At 33.1% G+C, this 19,918-nt stretch overlaps 1 protein-coding gene across 1 annotated transcript; it reads left to right on the top strand.

The window, feature by feature from the left end:
* Positions 1–5,076: 5,076 nt before the first annotated feature.
* On the top strand, positions 5,077–6,868 carry LOC149559756 (1-aminocyclopropane-1-carboxylate oxidase-like). Its single transcript, XM_089824270.1, has 3 exons — positions 5,077–5,276; positions 5,598–5,845; positions 6,090–6,868. The coding sequence occupies exons 1-3, from the start codon at positions 5,175–5,177 to the stop codon at positions 6,706–6,708; spliced, it is 969 nt and encodes a 322-aa protein (XP_089680396.1). The 5' UTR covers positions 5,077–5,174; the 3' UTR covers positions 6,709–6,868.
* Positions 6,869–19,918: the final 13,050 nt, after the last annotated feature.

The following is a 19,918-nucleotide window of genomic DNA, read 5'->3' on the forward strand; positions in this document are numbered from 1 at the left end:
TAAAAGATTTTGGTGTTTGAAGAAGTTATAACCTATTGGGGTTATTACATTGGTATCAAAGTGGTTTCCTACCATCCTGTGGTATGGGGAAGTTATTTTATTTTCAAATTTTCTATTGTATTTGGAGTGACCAGCACTCTAGCATTTTGTAGCCATGGACAAACATAAGAGGACTGGCAGTTCTAGAAGTCGCTAGAGTAATGATGAAGTTAGCATGAAGATGAATGCTTTGCAAGAGAGTATAAAGAAACTTAAGCTTCATAAATAGAGATTGGCGAAGAGCTTATTAGATCTAGAGATAATTGAGAGGGAAACAAGGTATATGGTTTCTACCTTTAGAAGGTTGACATCAAGGTTGCAGGGAAGGAAGCTTTTATTTTCCCCAACAAGAATATCTGATACAGATGTACCTATATTTAGTGCAACACATACTAGTCCTATTTGTAGTGTTGACGATGGACTTAGCACCACTAAGCTTCAATAGGAGGTAGTCACTTCCTCAAGTGGGACCGAGAGTCAAGAGTCTAGAATTGAGGCTTTGTCAAGAGATGTCGATGTAGGTAGTATGGACACATCTAATGATCCATTTGATGATGCTATGAGATGTATGGGCTATGACACCCCTTGTCAAAAATTGGGTGATGAATCTAAGGATGTTTTGGATGGGTCAAAGGATCAATGCTTACAAGATCTCACTATTGAGGTGGAAGCTAAGACATGTGAGGAGATTGATACGGCAAGGGCTTCCATTTCTTTAGATGAGGAGTTGGTTCATTTTTTTTGTTGTGGCAGTTAGTGATGTTCCTATGTCCATATATTTTTATGTGGCTACACCTATTGTTGATACAGTTGGCATGAATGCATATGGTTCACCTATAGCTACATATTTTTCAACACAGGGAAGAAGAGGTTTCATAGTTCTTCTATGAAATTTCCTTTTGGTGACATTCTGAATTCTACATCATCAACTCAAGTTTTGGGTGCTAGGTTATAGGACATGTGGTTGGTCTTGATGATGCTAGTTTGGAGTTGGTTTGGTGTCCATAGGGATGTCACATACTGCTTCATTTTGGATCCAGGTGGAGGTTGGAGTTCATTGTGTTGCTGGATTGCTTGAGGACAAGCAATTTTAGGGAGGGTGGATTGTAATGTCCCCATCTTTTTAGCATCTCAGTGGAGTTCTTAGCCTTGACATTCTCTGAAGGCTAAGTGGAGAAATGAGGAGAAATTGATTAAATTGATTTCTTATAAAGTCATTAAATTTAAATTAAAAAGGTGACTTTATAATTAATTAATTTAATTTTCTAGAGAGTGCATTAATTATTGGAAAGGGAGAAGCTTCTAGAGAATGCAATTAATTAATATTTTATTTTCTTCTAGAAGGGTGAAGGAAAAGAATAAATAGAGGTGAGAGCTTCATTGTTTATCATCCAATTATTGTGAATTGCATTTGATAAGAACTTGGGAGAAGAAACTAGGGTTTCTAATTTCAGTCAACCATTGGAGAATGTCAACTCTTCAATGTTGTGCAACCATTTGAGGTGGTGAAATATCTATTAAATTTGGGATTTGGGAGAGCTTCATTCTAGAGTTCTATTTGTGCTTAAACTGGAGAATAAGTTGGAATAAGATTTGCTACAATGGCTGCTACAGTACGCATGCATGATGTCACACTACAATATTTATGTTTGATTCATTTCCATTCTTGTGCATCACTATTATGAGGTTCCTCTTGCAACTATTAGTAGTTATCATTGTAATTTCTAAGCATTTGATTTTGTTGAGATAATTCAGAATCAGATTTTGGTATTATTGTAGTCATTATTGTAAGCCCACGAGAATGAATTCAATAAAGGAGATACACATTGCATACCATTTGTTTGATGAAATGTCCATCTAATAGCATATATGATCAGCATAATAGTCATATGTCAATTATTTGTCAAAATGTTAGTTGGTTGTAAGTATGCATTTCATATCTAGTTTCCACGTATATGCATTGAAAAATACCAAAAGAATTGCACTTGCATATTAGTTCATTGTAAGAGGCATTGTAATATCATTTGTGAACATTTTGAATTTCTTAGCATTCAAAGGCAACATACAAGTGTTTGACAATATTCCTTGAGCTAAAATCAGTCAGTTTAGGCAAGGGATATTATATTGGTATTAGAGCTTGGTTGCAAAGTGTTTGACGAAATGTCAAACAACTAAAGTATAAAATATTTTGGTGTTTAAATAAGTTATAAACTATTGGGGTTATTACATACCTCCTGCTAGTGTGCTACCTATTCACTTTTTTGCTTATGGTAGTTAGTTACTTACTTGGCGTTTGGGCTCTTCGTGGTTTTTTATGCTAGACTATTTAAAATGGCCGACTTGCATGTGATGGCCATGTTTATGTAAAGTATTAATAATTTCATGGTCTTTAGCAATACTTATTTTACTATCATGCTTATTGGTGGGTTTTTTATATTAAGAAATGGGACTGGGTAATCTCAAGGTAATGATTACCTCCAACTGATCTTCTGTCAATTTTTTTCTCTATTATGGGCTAGCCCTCATTTTGCTTGCTTATTAATTTCAAAAATATTTGATATGTTACTTAAAAATGATAAAATATGGTCTCAAACAAGCATGAAGATCATGATTTGATAAAATTGATAAATTCTTTTTTTTTTTATAGTGCTTGTGTTGGAAGGGTGTATCAAGAGTACAAAATATCTAAATCTATTGATAAAGAATGATGAACATGTATCTATATTTTTTTATTTCCTTGTATGTGGATGATTTAATCACAATAAGAAGTTTTATATATTTCATTGATGAAATCAGCAATTTTCATCGAAAGCATTTGAAATGAAGAATCTTGAAAAAATGAATTATTATTTAAGAATTGAAGTTTGAAGAGAAGATGGTAAGACTTTGAACACTCAAACTAATTATAGAAATATTTTGCTCAAACAATCTAATATGCAAGATTGTAAAAAACCATGTACCCCATTAAAAAATATGTAGGTCCTCTTGTGATAGTGATACTTTAGAAGACAACTGAAACCTTTATAGGTAGATGGAGGAAGTTTAACCTACTTGAAAATTAAAAAAACCTGATATTTCATACTCTATCAACATAATTTGCTAGTTCATGGATAACTCTATTGAGGCTCATTGGAAAGTAGCAAAGAGATTTATCGGTTATCTACAATGTACCATTAAAATTTTGGATTGAATAGACTAACTATTTAAATGTCGCTTAGTGTTGGAAACAAAATTCACCATAGTGTAGTAAACTTTTAAAACAAACATGTCATATTGCACACTTAGAAAGATCCACATATTACCATCTGTTGACATAGTGTGCATTTTGACCACTAGCTTCAGTTTGATCTGTCAAAGTCTCCACTTGGACAACATGTTGTTGGCAAAATGTTCAATGCTCCTCTCAAGATTCATGACTAGGGATTAACTACCTCTTATGTCCTATAAGTTGAGCAGTTATATGAGGAACTGGGAGATCAGTCTTTAAGTGCAACAACAAGCCCACTCTAACAAGTGGTATCAACACTTGGTTATAGTTTTGAATCCTCAAACCATTAGGTAATGCTCATGGCGATATTGTTGACAAACTATAGAGCTCCCTTTAGGATTCATGAGAAGGACTTGCTGCCTCTTGTGTCATATAAGTTTAGTGGTTGTATCAGGCACTAACAAAACAATATTTTGGTGCAATGAAAACCTCACTATAACACACATGTCTTATGTTCTAGGTGCTACAATGATAGGACTACGGTAGATGGTAAATGTCTAAGACACTAGATAATCATAAAACAATGTGGTTAATCTTGTGCTCTCAAAATTTGACCTTGATTATCATGAATCTATTTTGACATGTAAAGTTAGATTTTTATGACAGAGACTTAATATATTATAGAATATTGTCTTTAAATTATAAAGTTTGGCATACGACACATCACATGAAATGCATGTGCTAGGGTGACCTAAAATGACTAGTGATGGTGATAGATTTATAATATGTGGGATAGTGCCAAACTAGCTTCTGAAATTGTAATTGACCTCTCCTTTAGGGGCCCCCTTGAATATCAAATACTAATGGGAAAAATAAGTCACCTTTGTCTATTTAATACTTTGACTCTAAGAATTAAGCCTTTGTCCTCTAAAACCATTACTCAAAATAAGACAAAGGGTATAAGATATCTTAGAAATAGACAAGGGTATATCAATGAGGAGAGAATAGTTTTGAGCTTATGTATGGGATATGAATAAGCACACTTTAGTTTAATACCTATAAGACCTATGAGTGTCATCCTTAGACTATAAGTTACCTTTATATAAAGAAAAGTAAGACCTTAACATTGATTAACTATGAGCAACTATGAACTATAGAATTTGTAAAAGAATCTAAAATGAGATTGTATAATTGCCAAATATATAAAATGAATCATATCACATACTATATGTTCCATGAATATTTCATATTACATAGAATGTCCAAAACTATCAAGGCCTTCAAGGAGAAGATGTCTTAAGAGAAATAAATATGAACATATCTTTAGCTAGATGATCAAGGGCTACAATAGTCGAAGTCATCGTTAGTGGCGTTGCAAACTACTATCTAAATATATCATAAGAATAAAGCTCAAATTGAATGTTTAAATTATTGACAATATCTCGTGGGCGGCTTCGTGCCCATTTCTACAGAAATTCAAACGACACATGGAGAAAGGTGGAAAACGAAAGCTTGACTTGGTGAGAAAATGAAATTTTGCCGTGTTAGTCACAGTCGGCAGATCATGATGCTTCTCTCAGACTAAAAAACAAATATATCTTCAATTAAAGTACGTCAACATACAAATTCAATTGGAGTACAGTCCTAAAAATCAAGAATCCTAATCAAACAACAATTAGATTTAGGCGTATGATTGGAAGTATAACTGATATGCACAACAATTTTGACTTCTTGGTCCAATCCTGAATCATATCATGAACAGTGAATTGAATTCTTATAAGTATTCTCACACGTGAATTGAATTCTTTAATGACATATAAATAGGGTCTCAGTGTTGCGAATATTACCAAGTGTTCATCTATCTTCCCAGTTGTGAAAATTTATTTAGTATTTGATTGTCTTAAGATTTTCCAAGAGGAATTCAGAAATGGGTATTCCAGTGATTGATGTGGCGAAGATTGATGGAGGAGAGAGGAAAGCCATTATGGCTCAAATCGCACAGGCTTGTGAATCTCCCGGATTTTTTCAGGTATTTATGCTTGTTTCATATGGTACAAGAAGGGTCAGCTGTTTTTATCTTTTCATTATAGTGGTAAACTAAGTTATAAGGAATCTGGATTGGAGCTGGGACTGTTCTCTTATCATCATTTTGGTATTTTTATGCTATAAAAAGGGTCAATTTTACTTATATAGATAAAACCACAACAGTAAAATGGTTGTGATGATATAGCAAATTGATAAAGAGGGTCAGTTTTACATATATATATATAGATAGATAGATAGAAATCATTCATTACAAAATTATGTCATTGGTGAGCTGGAATTGACTGAATTGGTTTAATTTTTGCAGATTATAAACCATGGCATTGACCACGGTCTTCTGGACAGTGTGAAAGAGGTTTGTTCAGAACAATATAAAATTAACAGAGAACAAGATTTCAAGAATTCCTCCCCAGTAAGGGCACTGAACAAAGCCATTGAAGCTGAAGCAAAGGGAAATAATGCTGAGAAGATTGAGAATTTGGACTGGGAGGACGTTTTTCAAGTCCACGAGATGAAAGAGACAAATTCTTGGCCTTCAGACCCAAAAGAATTCAAGTACGTTTAATATTCAATCAATACTAATCTATACTGGTGCGAGTGCACATTATTATAGTTGATCTTTCTATATAATTCTATTAACAATCAGCAAAGATAATCAATAGAAACAATTCATATAGTTTAACCTTAATGCATCTTATTTTCCTATAATCTGGCATAATAGAATCGGAGTAAACCCTTGTTTTCATTTAATTAAATTTAATGCAAACATCTAGCCCATTACCTTTTGCATTTTGTACAGGGATACAATTGAGGAGTTCCGCAGCCAAATATTCAATCTGACAGAGAAATTGTTGGAAATAATAAGTGAAAGCTTGGGGCTGGAGAAAGGATTTCTGAAAAGGGTATTTGCAGGGGAAGAGAAGAAGGAGAAGCCATTCTTTGGCACAAAGGTGAGCCATTATCCTCCCTGCCCAAGGCCAGATCTGATAAAGGGCATCCGTGCTCATACGGATGCGGGTGGCCTCATTCTTTTGTACCAAGATGATGAGGTTCCTGGCCTTCAAGTGCTCAACAATGGCAGCTGGATTGATGTGCAACCAATGCAACACTCAATAGTTGTGAACATTGGTGATCAGATAGAAGCAGTGAGTAATGGAAAGTATAAGAGTGCATGGCACAGAATTCTCCCAACAAAGGACGGAAACCGGTTATCAGTGGCATCCTTTTATAATCCTTCATACAATGCAGTTGTGAGCCCTGCACCTCAGCCCGTTGCTCAAGCTCAAGGCAATGGGAATGCTGCTCATGAATTATCTGCGTATCCAAAGTACTCATTTGGTGACTACATGAAGATTTACTCTGAACAGAAATATGAAGAAAAAGAGCCTCGTTTCAAAGCAGTGGGAAGGTTGAATTAACATTTTTTAAAGAAAATGTTAGGAAATTATGTTAGACAATAAATAAATTAGTTGTTACTTTAGTTAGGTGGGTGGATAATAAATAATAGTTTTATTAACTCAATTTATTGAATGTAATAGATACCGTGATTATAATAAGATTTTTCACCTTTTCTTATAATATTTTTATTTTTGCTATTATTTGTTATGTAAAATTTCAATATTGTTGGTTTACATTGGTATGAGAAAATATTGGCTTTAGATTAGTTGAGACAATGAAGATGAATTAAAAGTATACCAAGTAAAATATAATAAATATATAGAAATTGTATTCAAAAATCAAATTACAAATTACATTTCATTTATCTAATTTCTACAAATTTAATTCAATATTTATTACTTTTCAGTTTTTAATTTTATTTATTATTTATTATCTATTACTCTATTGGTATCTCCTCCTTCTAATTGGACCATGGAACTCATGAATTTGAATTTCTATGGTCACTGTTAAAAGAGAAGATATCTTTACAAATTCAAGATCAATCTATTAGTCTAAATAATTTGAACTTAAATGAATCCCAAAGTAAATCTAATTTTTAATTTCACAGAAGATATTTATTTTGAATATTTAAAAATAAGAAAATTACATTAATATTAGTAATTTATTTCTATAAATTTACTCTAATGTTATGAAAGAATGTCCAAATTAAAAATGATATTTTCATTAACTTTTTGTTAGTGGAAAATAGAAGAACACACCATTCATGATATTACTATCATGATTCTCACAAATGAACTTGCTTCAAAAATCTCTAACTAGAGGAGAGTCTCCAAGCCATCTATCTTCCCAAAATCTATGAGTAGATGGGGAACCTCCTAAAATAAACTCGTAACCCTTCCTTCCTAGAGAAAGATAATTTTTTTTGGGACAAGAACTCTTGAGGGACTGCAGTGTTAAGTTGGCCTATTTTAGTAATATCGATGAGGGAGGCTTCATGGAAAAAATATATGTTTGGTAGTTTCATCTCCTTCCTAAGATTAATTTCTTTTAGTGATGTGTTATGCACAATAGTATACTCAGGATTGATAATATTTAGAGGAGTGGCTTCTAGATGATTAATCAATGTGTGTTTTGTAATATTGATGAAGAGACTATCCCTCACCTCCTAATTCATTGCTCCTACTCTATTCAAACTTTAAAGAAGTTTTTTATTAGGTGGGGATTTCTTGGGTCTTGAATAGTAATGCTCAATAATTCATTTTGGGTTGGAGTGTCCCTCCCACCACCCCCTAATTAAATTGACATGGAAATATATACCCCCTTATATCTATTAGAATATATGGAAAGAATGTAACAACCATATATTTAGGGATAAATTAACCCCCCTAGAGGTAGTCTTCAAAGCAACTATGGTCCTTATTAGAGAGTGTACTCTGAATTGTAAATAGAGACCTCCCTCCCACACTCTAGCAAATGATGGGTAGGATTGTGGAATATATATCATCTAGTGGAAAGAATAGACAACACGAAGGTCCATATAAGAAAGGGTACTAGATGAAACTCACACCCCCAATTTTGGTGAAAACTCAAATTTTATGAATCAACAAGAAACAATAGAGGGCAGCTAGAGGGATTATACATGATGAAAAAGGGAATCATGTTAGGGGTTACATGAGCAACTGTGCTAAAATTTCTAGCAATGAGGCAGAAGCAATGGAGCTTCCCTAAGGGCTAGAGATTTCTTGCACTATGAGAATTCAAAACCTCTTGGTGGAAGGTGACTCCATAGTGGTCATTGAGGAAATTAAGGGGTTTTGTAAGATGAGATAGCATGTCATGTCAATAATAAGGGATACATAAATACTATTAAATAGGTTTGAAATTAAAATCTAGCATGTGTATCATGAAGGGAACCAAGTGGTGGACAACCTAGTGGGGTACGAACATGGAGTTTTTGGTAAAGAATTTATAGGTTTTGAAGGGCCCTTGAAACTTTGTACAAAATATCTTAGAGATTAAACATTAAGCCCACAAGACAAAATAGAAAAAAAGAGGGACAAAGCCAACAAACAAACAAGACAATAAAAAAAGGATAGCACTGCAACCACAAAAATAGGAAACACAAAATGAATAGTACAAACAAGGAAAGCAAAGGGAGTTAACCCATTTTCTTCATCAGCTTTGTTGTCCACTCCTTAAGCTTTCCAATCTTCTCAATTGCCTCCATGATCTAGCTGATATCAAAAGTGGTAGTCGTATCCATCTTTCTAGTATTAGCCTTGGTCCTTTTCCTAGTCCCCTCTTTATTCTCAGTAGCAACACCTTGGTCCTCCTGAACAACAATAATATCCTTCTCCCCAATAGAGTGTTCAACTTTATTGAAATCTTAGGATCTTGATGTCCTTGTTGGAAGCTTTGAGAATGTTATAGCTCTAATCAATGATATTTTTCAAAGAATTATGAATGTTGTTGACCTTGTTATCTAATTATAGGACATTTGCTTCCATCTTATAGAAATTCATCATGTTCATCACAACACCCATGATGGTGTTATCCTTATCTCTAGCTTCAAAATTTTTATGGCCAACTCCCCTAGCCTCCACACTAGTCATCTATCATTTAGCTTGATTATTTAATAGAAAATATACTTAACTTACCTAAAATTATCTAGAAAACTATTCCTTGGCATTATTAACAACATCAATGACGAGAAGATCTATGGATGAGAAGAGATGGATTAATGAGTTCTTGAAGATCTACTCTACTAAATTTAACTTCCCAAACCATGAGGTCTCCCTAGCAATGCCAAACCTAACCTTATTCATGTTCATGTTCTTCCAGACCATTTTCCTAGACTTGGTAGGGGCACTAGGTTCCTTGACCAGAATGTTAACTTGAGTTGAATGAGAAGTGGCTGCCCCCACATTTAGTTCCTCCACAAGAGAATGCTCTCCATATTGTTCTTTAATAAGGTTCAAAGGGGAATCCAAGCCTTTACTATTCTCTATGTTTCCATTTTCAAATTGTTTCTTCTTCCCAAATGATTTTTTGCTAGAACCTTTATCATCAATTTCTATATCCATATCATCACCCTCATCATCATACTTATCAGAGAAAATTCCAACCTATTTGTTAGGTGCAAAGGACTTCAAATGCTTTCTAGTCTGACTAGTCTTCCTCTTCTTCCTATAACTCCCCTTCCTAGGTTTCTTACTACTAGACCCAATCTCTTCAATATTAGTCTCTATGCCATTTTCATCCTCAATTGAATCATCATCAAACTTTGTAGCCTTCTTGTCTACTTCTTAGGTGAAGAGGGTTTCTTCTTATTAGGGGTTCTCACTTGAGTCTTAGCCACCATGCCCTTCCCCTTACCTTTATTTTTAGGCTCTTCATCATCCTCTTCTAAATGTATGCCCTCACTATTTTTCATGTCAAAGTAATCATGAGATTCCTCTAACCCCTCCTCAGAAGCATCCTATGGCCCTTTCATCTCAAGAGGCTTGACAATAGAGTGAGTTTTAATGTAATCATAAATAAGTAGCATTAAAACATCATGAAGAGGAAGGTTGGAAAAGAAATTATTCCTCAGACCATTAATACTTGCAAATTAATGGAAGAATTAAGATAAAAGGGAATAGAAACCTTAATGTTGTGCTTGAATTGGATCATGAGAAAAAAATTGATGAAAATAAAACCAAAAAATTATACCATCCAATGTAACATAATAAATAATCTCTTGAAGAACAAACCTCCAGAGCTTCTTAATGCACTTACGTTGGTAGTAGGTTTTACTTTCTTGTTTCACCAGCACCTCACTCTTGCCAAGATCCTTAGAAAATTATTCAATGGTCACATCCAAAAATCTATGATATTGAACAAAGAATTATCAATAACCACACTTGGGAAAGGTAGTATGATCTACTAGTAGTGATTTTATTGCTCATTCAAAAAGATAAGTTTTGTAGGTAATGATAAATATTTTAAAATTATGGCTTGTGGGAGTCATTCTAATTATGGTTCCCTATAAGGTGTGGGTTCTTGTGATAATGAATTTAGACTGGCTCACATTTTCATTAATTTCCCTAATTATGACTAGTCATCCTAAGTATAGGTTCATAGCTCTAGGCAAGATTTGCAATAATTTTTTACAATCCCAAGGGGTGCCTCTTTCCAAATAAATTTTATTCCAATTTAAATCACAAAAATACCAAGTGTAATCAATGCATCATATCCCATTTTATTAACAAGTTAGGCTGTCAAAAAATAAAAGGATTTTCTTAGTTTTCTTTGTGCATATTTCTTGAACTTGTTGGGAGTATGGCTATAGAGATGACATAAGTTGTGGATGATTTTGTTGTTAAATTTGAGGATGAAGAACTAATGGAGATCATCTCAATACTCAAATTGAGCCACCCAAAATTAAAGATACCATCAGGAATGATAAGGTTGTGTGGACTTATTTGAAGGAAGGAGGACTAATTCTATGAGAAGGTCTTGTGAAATTTTGTCAACTCTTAGAAGAACTGCTAGGTGAACATTAATGGGGTTTCATCTAAACTTACAGAGGATTTCATACCAAATGCCACTAATCTTTCTTTATAGGGAACAACTTGGAGAAAGTAGTTGAGGTTCATAGACAAGAAGAGCTTGCAAAAATATTTTTGAACTAATGAAGCTCTAATTCTTTTCCATGGTAGTTTTGTTTAGGAGGAGCTTCCCAAACTATGGGGTATGATTTTCTATGTAATAATGAGGTGCATTACCATGGAAGATAGGTATAAAGTGATTTATTATTATCACTTCCCCATTCTTAACCATTTTAGGAATAGGGAATATATCTCTTTTCCTTACCTATTCTTGAAATCAATGGAAGATTGTATTTGGAATATTCAAAAGAAGAGGGAAGAGGGTAAAAGTTTCACTATTTATTACCAAGATTTAATGTTTCACTTCCCATCTCAAAATTTCTAAGATTGCCCAAACTTCATCTCCTTCTAGGAAAACAAAATTGGTAAGGAGCCTTCCACTATTGGTGGGAAGGTTAAAATAGAGAAAATTGGAAACTTTTATATGGAAACTACTAGAGCAACAACTAGAAAGGGTACTAGTAGGTTTAGTAAAAAATTGGGAGAGAAAAAAATCCCAACCTCTCCTAGTAAAGAGAACCCCATTAATTCTAACTCCATGGAAAATTTTGGGAAGAAATTGGCCCTAGGCCCAAAAGGAAATACAGGAAAAATTATGGAGACCTTGATGAGGAAGAGACTACTAGTGAGGATAAGAATGAGGAGGATCTGGGTGGGGGTCACGATAGTCCTTTGCCTTCTCGGGTGTCTGATACTTTTAAAATTGAGACTAATACCCAAATTTCTATGAAAGGTAGTGGCATGGGTGAGAAGGTGATGGTCACCTCCCTTGTTAAGATACCTAATCTAGAAGGACATAAACATGGAGTAGAGAATAAAATAAAGGGTCAGGGAGATACACTGGTGGGGGTTGATATTCATTTGAAAGAGGGGAATATGGAAGGGGGTGATAATTAGAAGGAGGGAAATAATTTTGGGTAGGTTTCCATGGATAAATAACCATCAACCGATTTGGATATTGCCAAACTAGTAGAATCCATCACTAGTCTCATCAAGAAAAAAGAAGACAACAAAAATAAGTCGAAAGGGTGGCTAACTTTTCTATTTTTCTAATACATTTAGCCCTAAACACCCTCCATATATTTTAGGTTGGGAAGGAGGAGAAAAATGATACCAAGGAGGTAAAGACAACCTAATTGCTATATGGCTTTTTGACAAACAATTGGATGTAACTGTTGCTGGAGAAACTAAATAACTAGAAGGAGAGTTATCTCTCGCTATCTTGCTTTTCCTTTTTGTTTATAGTTTCTAGTTACTTCTTACTTGATGGGGCTTTCTTTGTTATTAATCATTGGCCTTATTTTGTGCCCATAGATGTTAATTTGGCTAAGTTTTTTATTTATAATTTTGACTATATGATAGCTGCTAGTTTTTTGTATAATTATGATAGTATGGTAGTTGCTAAATGTAGTAAGTTATCTAGTAGAAGTATGTTACTCTGGGGGTTTTTTATATTGAGGAAGAGGTTTGGTTGATCATATAAGAATGACTTTTGGTTGATCTTCAGACTACTTTACAAAATCAAATCATTAGTTGAGTGTTATTAAATGATGTGGTGATATATTAAGGATACTTTTGAAGCATGGTTTTTAGGGCACACGTGTTACACATTTACAAGGAAGAAGTTAACAACATCAAATTATTCATGTTCAACCACATAAAAGTGACATTTTTGTTTGAAATATTAAGATGATGTAAACTAATGAAGTGTGTAAAAATAGATAAAATTTATGTCTAATATTAATTATAATAGTTTTTTAGAACTAAATTTGATATTTTCTTTTTATTTTAAAGCTGATTTTTTTCATTACTGCAAAAATATTGGAAATCAAAGGATCTAGTTCTCACTAAAAAAATATGTAAAGAGGATTTTTTCTTCTTAGTTCAAAATATGTTGAATGAAAAAAGAAAAATAGTTTTTGATCTATACTTTTCTCCCTTGTTACAATTCCAAATTCAACTTATCAAAAATAGATAATTTTCATATCCAACCATATTTTCCCTATCAAATCTATTCCAATCAAAACACATACGTGCATTTAGAAGGACTATGAATCATATCTTTTAATTTATTTCTTGCATGATTTACTATTTCTTTTTTTTATTTAATGAAAATTTTATTAAATTTTAAAATACCTACATCCAATATTTTGTGATTGAAATATATTATAGCTAATCAAAATGCAATAAAAATTATGTTAGCATATTCTTGACCCTAATCTATAAAAAAGTAGTTTTAGTTCTTTTAATAAAGTTGACTATAGATGGAGATATGAGCTATTAGAGTTAAGAATTTTTTATTTCTAAGTAATTTGATCATGTGGATGCTACCTAGAGGGCACAAGTTGAAACAATTTTGGTCAAAATTGTTACAGCCAAAACTATTTCAACCAAAACCCTATAAGTAAATTGTTAGAAATTTTAAATTCACTAAAAGAATTATATTTTATATACTCGAGGGTTTCTAGTAAGAACTATTTTAGCCAAAGCTATTTCAACCAAATCTCCCTACAACAAGGATGTCATGTAACTTTGAAATGGGTTTAGTCAGAAAATCTTTTCTCTTAATCCCTAATTTATAGGTACAAATATTTTGAAACATCTATGATAGAATAAATGTAAATTATACATCTTAAATATTTTATAGTTGTCTATCATTTTAGAGAAATTACAATGTGATGTTAGATAGATCATTTATCCTTATTTGTGTCATTTTCTTGTTGGTATGTTATTTAACTATGTTTGAATTAAATGCATAAACACTTATTAATTGAATCCATTATTGTTGATTGTTCTAAACTATTTACATACACTATACATAAATATCAATCAGTGAAATAATCAATTATAATTTTACATCTCATAAACTCCTTGATCAAATTTTTTTTTTTAATGTGAAGATATGAAATAAACACTCTTACTAAATTGTACATTCAATAGCCTTGTTTTTCTTTTAACTATTTACTAATATATTTACTCTTATAATATCATTCCATTCAAATAAATATTCAAGGATCCAAATTTTAACCTTCTTGAACTCACAATAAAATTCAACAAATATCCTACTCATGATTCATCAAGTTAGCAACCAGGACCTAAGATGTCCTATATAAATTAAATTTATCACATCATTATACGACTAGGAGTCTAGGAGGTGCTACCAAAAAACATAATTATGTATATTGGTGAAATTATATTTAATTTTGTGTCTTATAGTTATCCAAAGCTTTGTTTTGTACTAGAATCAATTAAAGATTATAGCTTTCATGGTTTCTAAAAGATTATAGCTTTCATGGTTTCTCATTCATTTTCTTTTTTACTAGTTAATCTAGATTTTGGGCACTTGTGCACTGTATATTTGATAGTTTATCTACACTTCTTATGCCCTTTAAATCTTATAGAAACATAAAGTTAACATCAAAGTCTATAGTTCTTGTAGAAATGTTTCTTTATTCTTTTTTATGTTTTTGTCTCTCTAGTCTTCAACAAAGTGTTAAAGTTCAAGTCTTTAATATGAAATAAATATAGATACAATTTGTTTTATAATTTTTCCATATCCTCAATAATTTCACATGTCAAATAGTGAAAAATAGTAACATGCTGAAGAGGAAGAATTTTCACACTATAATTGAATAGATAAAGAGTGAAATTTTACAATACTTGTCTTGATGTACCTTTTAGCAATAACCTCATATTTTTTTGACAATACAACTTTACAGATTTGTTTTATATTACAATTTTTTCCCTTCACTTAATTAAATTATAAAGTCTTATCCTTTTTTTTATTTTAAAACAAAATCAATTATGGAATCTCATCTTTTTACTTTTTTCTTTTAAATAATCAAATAGAGGTAGTTGAATTGGAATTGGACCTTATAATATATGTTTCTATCTAGATTACATTACAACTAGGTAGAGGGTTGAAATCCATGAGAAATAACAATTCAGTACTTGTACCAAAACACTCTTTGACATTGACCAATATTTGTTTTGTCCTAAAACTAAACCTAACTTTTATTGGCCAAAAAATATTCAAATTTGATTTTTTTTTTTTTTTAAAGTGGTTTAAGTATAAATTTATAGACCATGTTTTCTGTTCAATTATAAATAGTTTCCCTCAACCTTCCCACTATTTTGAAGCAAGGTTATTTTCCTTCATATTTCTTCTCAGAATAAATCTTCATGTAGTCACCAAATGTGTACTTTTGATAAGTAGATAATCCATGAGCATCATTTTCATTGGCTTGCACTACTAGCAACTTGGCAGATGAAGGACCAAACCACTTAGTCAACAAAGGATCTACTCGGCAAAGGTAAAAAATGAAGAGTATGTTGAGTAAATGTTAACATGCGTCAAAATAGCATGCTAACTGACGTGAAAATAAAAAACTACTTTCTAGAACAAATGCAAACAAAAAGAATAGAGTGTTGCTCTTCTTTTCTAATGTTTAAACACACAACAACAAAAAAAGGAAGGAGACAACAAAAAAAGCAATCGGTTGGAAATATGCAGGAATGATTGCTTGCGTGTTATTAACTAGAAATGAACTATTGCAAAACTGAAATGTTAAAACTACAACTACAACTATTGTTAATAAAATAAACTTGCAACAAGTATGACTACATGCAAATAAGTCTAGAGCTACTCAAAGCTCTGACAAAATAGACCTAGAGAAATAATTGCTCAAATAATCAAACAGCCAATGATGTTGCTACACAAAATACCAAAAAAAAATATTCTCTGCTACTACTACTACAAAAACTAACTCTATGTAATAGTGATGGAATGAAAAACATTCCCGCTCTTCTTCTTCTTTTCCTACTGTCCAAAAAAGTCTCCCCTTCATTTTTCAAATTCAAACTCACCTACCCACGAAAAATGCATTTGACTATTGGAGCTGCAAATAAGGGATGCTAGGTTTGGTAGGTGTGAAAGGGACAACCAAAAATCATTAAATATTCCAAAACTCCCTCCTTGTCCCAAGCCAACAAAATAAGGATCAATGTTGATCCAAACCAATTACACCAAGATTTATTCTTAGGTGCACAAGGTTCCAATGCCTAAAGGCTTAGTGAATATGTCTGCTAGCTACTACTCATACTTACAGAATTCCATCTTAATATCTCCATTCTCCACCAACTCTCTGATAAAGTGATATTTGATCTCTATGTGCTTGCTTCTCCCATGGAATATTGGATTCTTAGACAATACAATTGGGGATATGTTGTCACAAAAGATTGTGATTCCATCCTCTTGCCTTTCATTCAAATCTATCAAGATCCTCCTTAAAATAGCTTGAAATGCTACTACATTTTCTTCTATGTATTTAGCCTCTATTGTAGATTGAAAAACAATAGGTTGCTTCTTGGATGCCCTTGAAATTGCACCCGATCCCATATGGAACATGCATCTAGAAGTGCTCTTCCTATCATGTAAACTTCTAGCCTAATCACTATCCATATAACCAAGAAACTTAAAATCATTATTTCTAATATACAAAATCCCAAATCCCTTGGTACCATTAACATACCTTAGGATCCTCTTTCACACTTGCTAATGAGAATCATTTGGTGTTTCCATAAATTTGAAATTTAGACTAACTACATGCATCATGTCAAGCCAAGTTATTGTAAAATACATTAAGCTTCCAACCATACTCTTGTACAATTTTGGATTCACACTTTTTCTACAATATTCCTTGCTCAACTTCAGACCTACTGATATTGGTGTGGGGGTTGCCTTATAGTTCTACATTTTGAAACTCTCCAAGATCTACCTTACATACTTTTCTTGAGAGATGAAGATGCCATCATGTATTTTTTTTACTTTTATGCCAAGAAATTACTTCAAGAGACCTATATCTATCATTTCAAATTCATTCTTCATGGCCTCTTTGAACTCACCAATTAGAAAATTGTCATTTCTAGTGAAGATTAAATCATCTTCATACAAGACAACAATCAACACTTTACCATTTTTTGCCTTGATGTAGAGAGTGGGCTCACCATCGCTTTTTCTAAAGCCATTTCTCATCAAATATGAGTCAATCCTATTGTACCATGCCCATGGATCTTGCTTGAAGCCATAAAGAGCTCTCTTCAATCTATACACCTTTTTTTCTTCACTCAAGACTTCATAACTAGGTGGCTACTCCACATTAACCTCTTCTTTCAATACACCATTGAAGAAGGTAGACTTCACACCCATTTGATATACCTTCCATTTGTGTTGGGCTGCAATTGCTATTACAAAACACATGGTTTCCATTCCTACAACTAGGGCATATGTCTCATCATAGTCTCTTCCATACTGCTGCTTGTACCCCTTGACCACTAAACATGCCTTATACCTATCTATTTTTCCTTCAACATTGCACTTGGTCTTGTAAACCCATTTCACTCCAATTACTTGCTTCTTGGAAGGAAAAGTAGTTAACTCCAATGTCTCATTTCTTTCAATAGCATCTATTTCATTATCCATGACATTACACCAATTTTCTTCCTTCATAGCTTCTTCAAAGTAAATTGGATCACTATGAGAAAATAATGCAAAATTAACACTCACATCATAATCTTCCTCATACCTTTCATCTTGGTATGTCTCCCTTATAATCTTAGTCTTTCTTGGAAATAGGGAGGCAAGAGTGGGGTCTGAATTTTTGGTATTGCTGCTACTACTAGTTTGCATACTAGCTCGGGGCTATCTTGAGGTGCTTAGAGCTGTCACTTAGCATTTAAGAGGTTGCTTTCCTTTTTTATTTTTTTTGAAATCATCAATGTTTGCTACTTCATCATCTTTCACATCACCAATTTCTTCCTCTTCCTCATCAATACTTGGTACTTTTCTTGAAGTGCTTGAAGATACACCAACCAAGCCATCCCATGACTGATTTTCAAGAAGCTCCACATTTCTTCAAATGATGATCTTCTTGGTGATTGGATTTTTTAATGCATCAGCCTTTGATTCCGAGCTATAACTCTTGAAGATACACTTCACTCCTTTTTCATCTAGCTTTTTTCTTTGTTTCTTAGGCACATGTGCATGTGCTACACATCTGAACACTCTCAAGTGCTCAATTGTCCATCTATTCCTTGACCAAGTCTCAAGAGGAATCTTGTCATGAAATGAATTTGTAGGTAACTTATTGATCAAATATACTATTGTTGCTATAGCTTTTCCCCAATATTAAGTTGGGATTCCTTTTTCTTTCATCATGTTTCTAGTGATTGCAACAATGGTCTTGTTTTTCCTCTTAGCCACTCCTTTTTGCTATGGAGTATAACTGCTTGTAAACTCTTTCTTTACATCATTCTGCCTATTAAAATTTACAAACAAATTAGAGGTATACTCCCCTCCTCTATCTGACCTAAGGACCTTAACATAGTGTCCATGTTCCTTTTCAGCCAAGGCATTAAATTCAACAAGTTTATCAAATGATCCAGATTTTCTCTTCAAAAAATACACCCATGTCCTACAAATAAAATCATCTATATATGTCATAAAATAAGTAGTCCCCACAATCTATATGTAGTTTGCATAGGGCCTACTAGATCAAAATGGACCAATTCTAATGGTGCTCTAGCCCTTCTAGAATTTTTAAAATTAAAGGGAAGCCTATGTTGCTTACCGAAAATTCAAGCCTTACACTTGTCATATGAATCTACTATGCTTGGAAAACCACCTACCATTCTTTTCTTGGACAAAAAATTTAAATCAGCAAAGCTAAGATATCCATACCTAAGATGTCAAAGCTTGGAGGAGTCTTCAATCATGCTTCTAAGGGCTTATTGTTGATGTACTATTGTGCATGCATGCTTGGGAGGTGCAACACTGACTTGAGAAGAGAAGCATGTCTCTATCCTCAAATGGAACATCTATTTCTTTGTCATTTGGATAGTTGCAAGTTTTCTATTACTCACATCCTTTTCATGAGTGACATACTTGTCATTTTCCATCAACACCTTGTATCCATTTTGAATCAATTTTCCAACACTCATCAAGTTGTGCTTTATACTAGGGGCAAAATATACATTTTATATCTCCTTCTTCTCACCTTGCTTGGTGCAGACCATGATAGATCCTTTGCCTAGTTTGGGAATGATTACATTATTTCACATCTTAATTTTAGATATAAAAGTATTATCAATGAAAGAAAATAAACTTTCATTTCCCCTCATGTGGTTGCTACAACTTCTATATAGGTACCATACCTTAGGTTTTCCTTCTTCACCAATGTTAAACATTATGAAGGCTATGGGATTCTTTGTATTTCCCATGTTTACATCAACCACATTTGCAATTTTCTTTGACTGGTCACTCTACTTCTTCCAACATTCACTAGCATAATAATCATACTTATGACAATAGTAACATTCAAAATTTCTCTTATTGGAGTTTTAATTCTTCTTACCTCCTCTAGAGCTTCTTTGAGAGGTGCTTTCTCCCTCTTGGTTGCTTGATCATCCTAAGCTTTCTATACTAGCATTCCTTCGACCATTCCTTCCATGACCTCTACTTCCTAAGCCTCTATAGGAGCCACTTCTTCATCTCCCCCTACCTCGTGAATTCTCAAGTCTTGAA

This window comes from Cupressus sempervirens, chromosome 4 (assembly GCF_028749045.1).
Source record: "Cupressus sempervirens isolate cs-2001-9-10 chromosome 4, ASM2874904v1, whole genome shotgun sequence".
NCBI classification, from domain to species: Eukaryota; Viridiplantae; Streptophyta; class Pinopsida; order Cupressales; family Cupressaceae; genus Cupressus; species Cupressus sempervirens.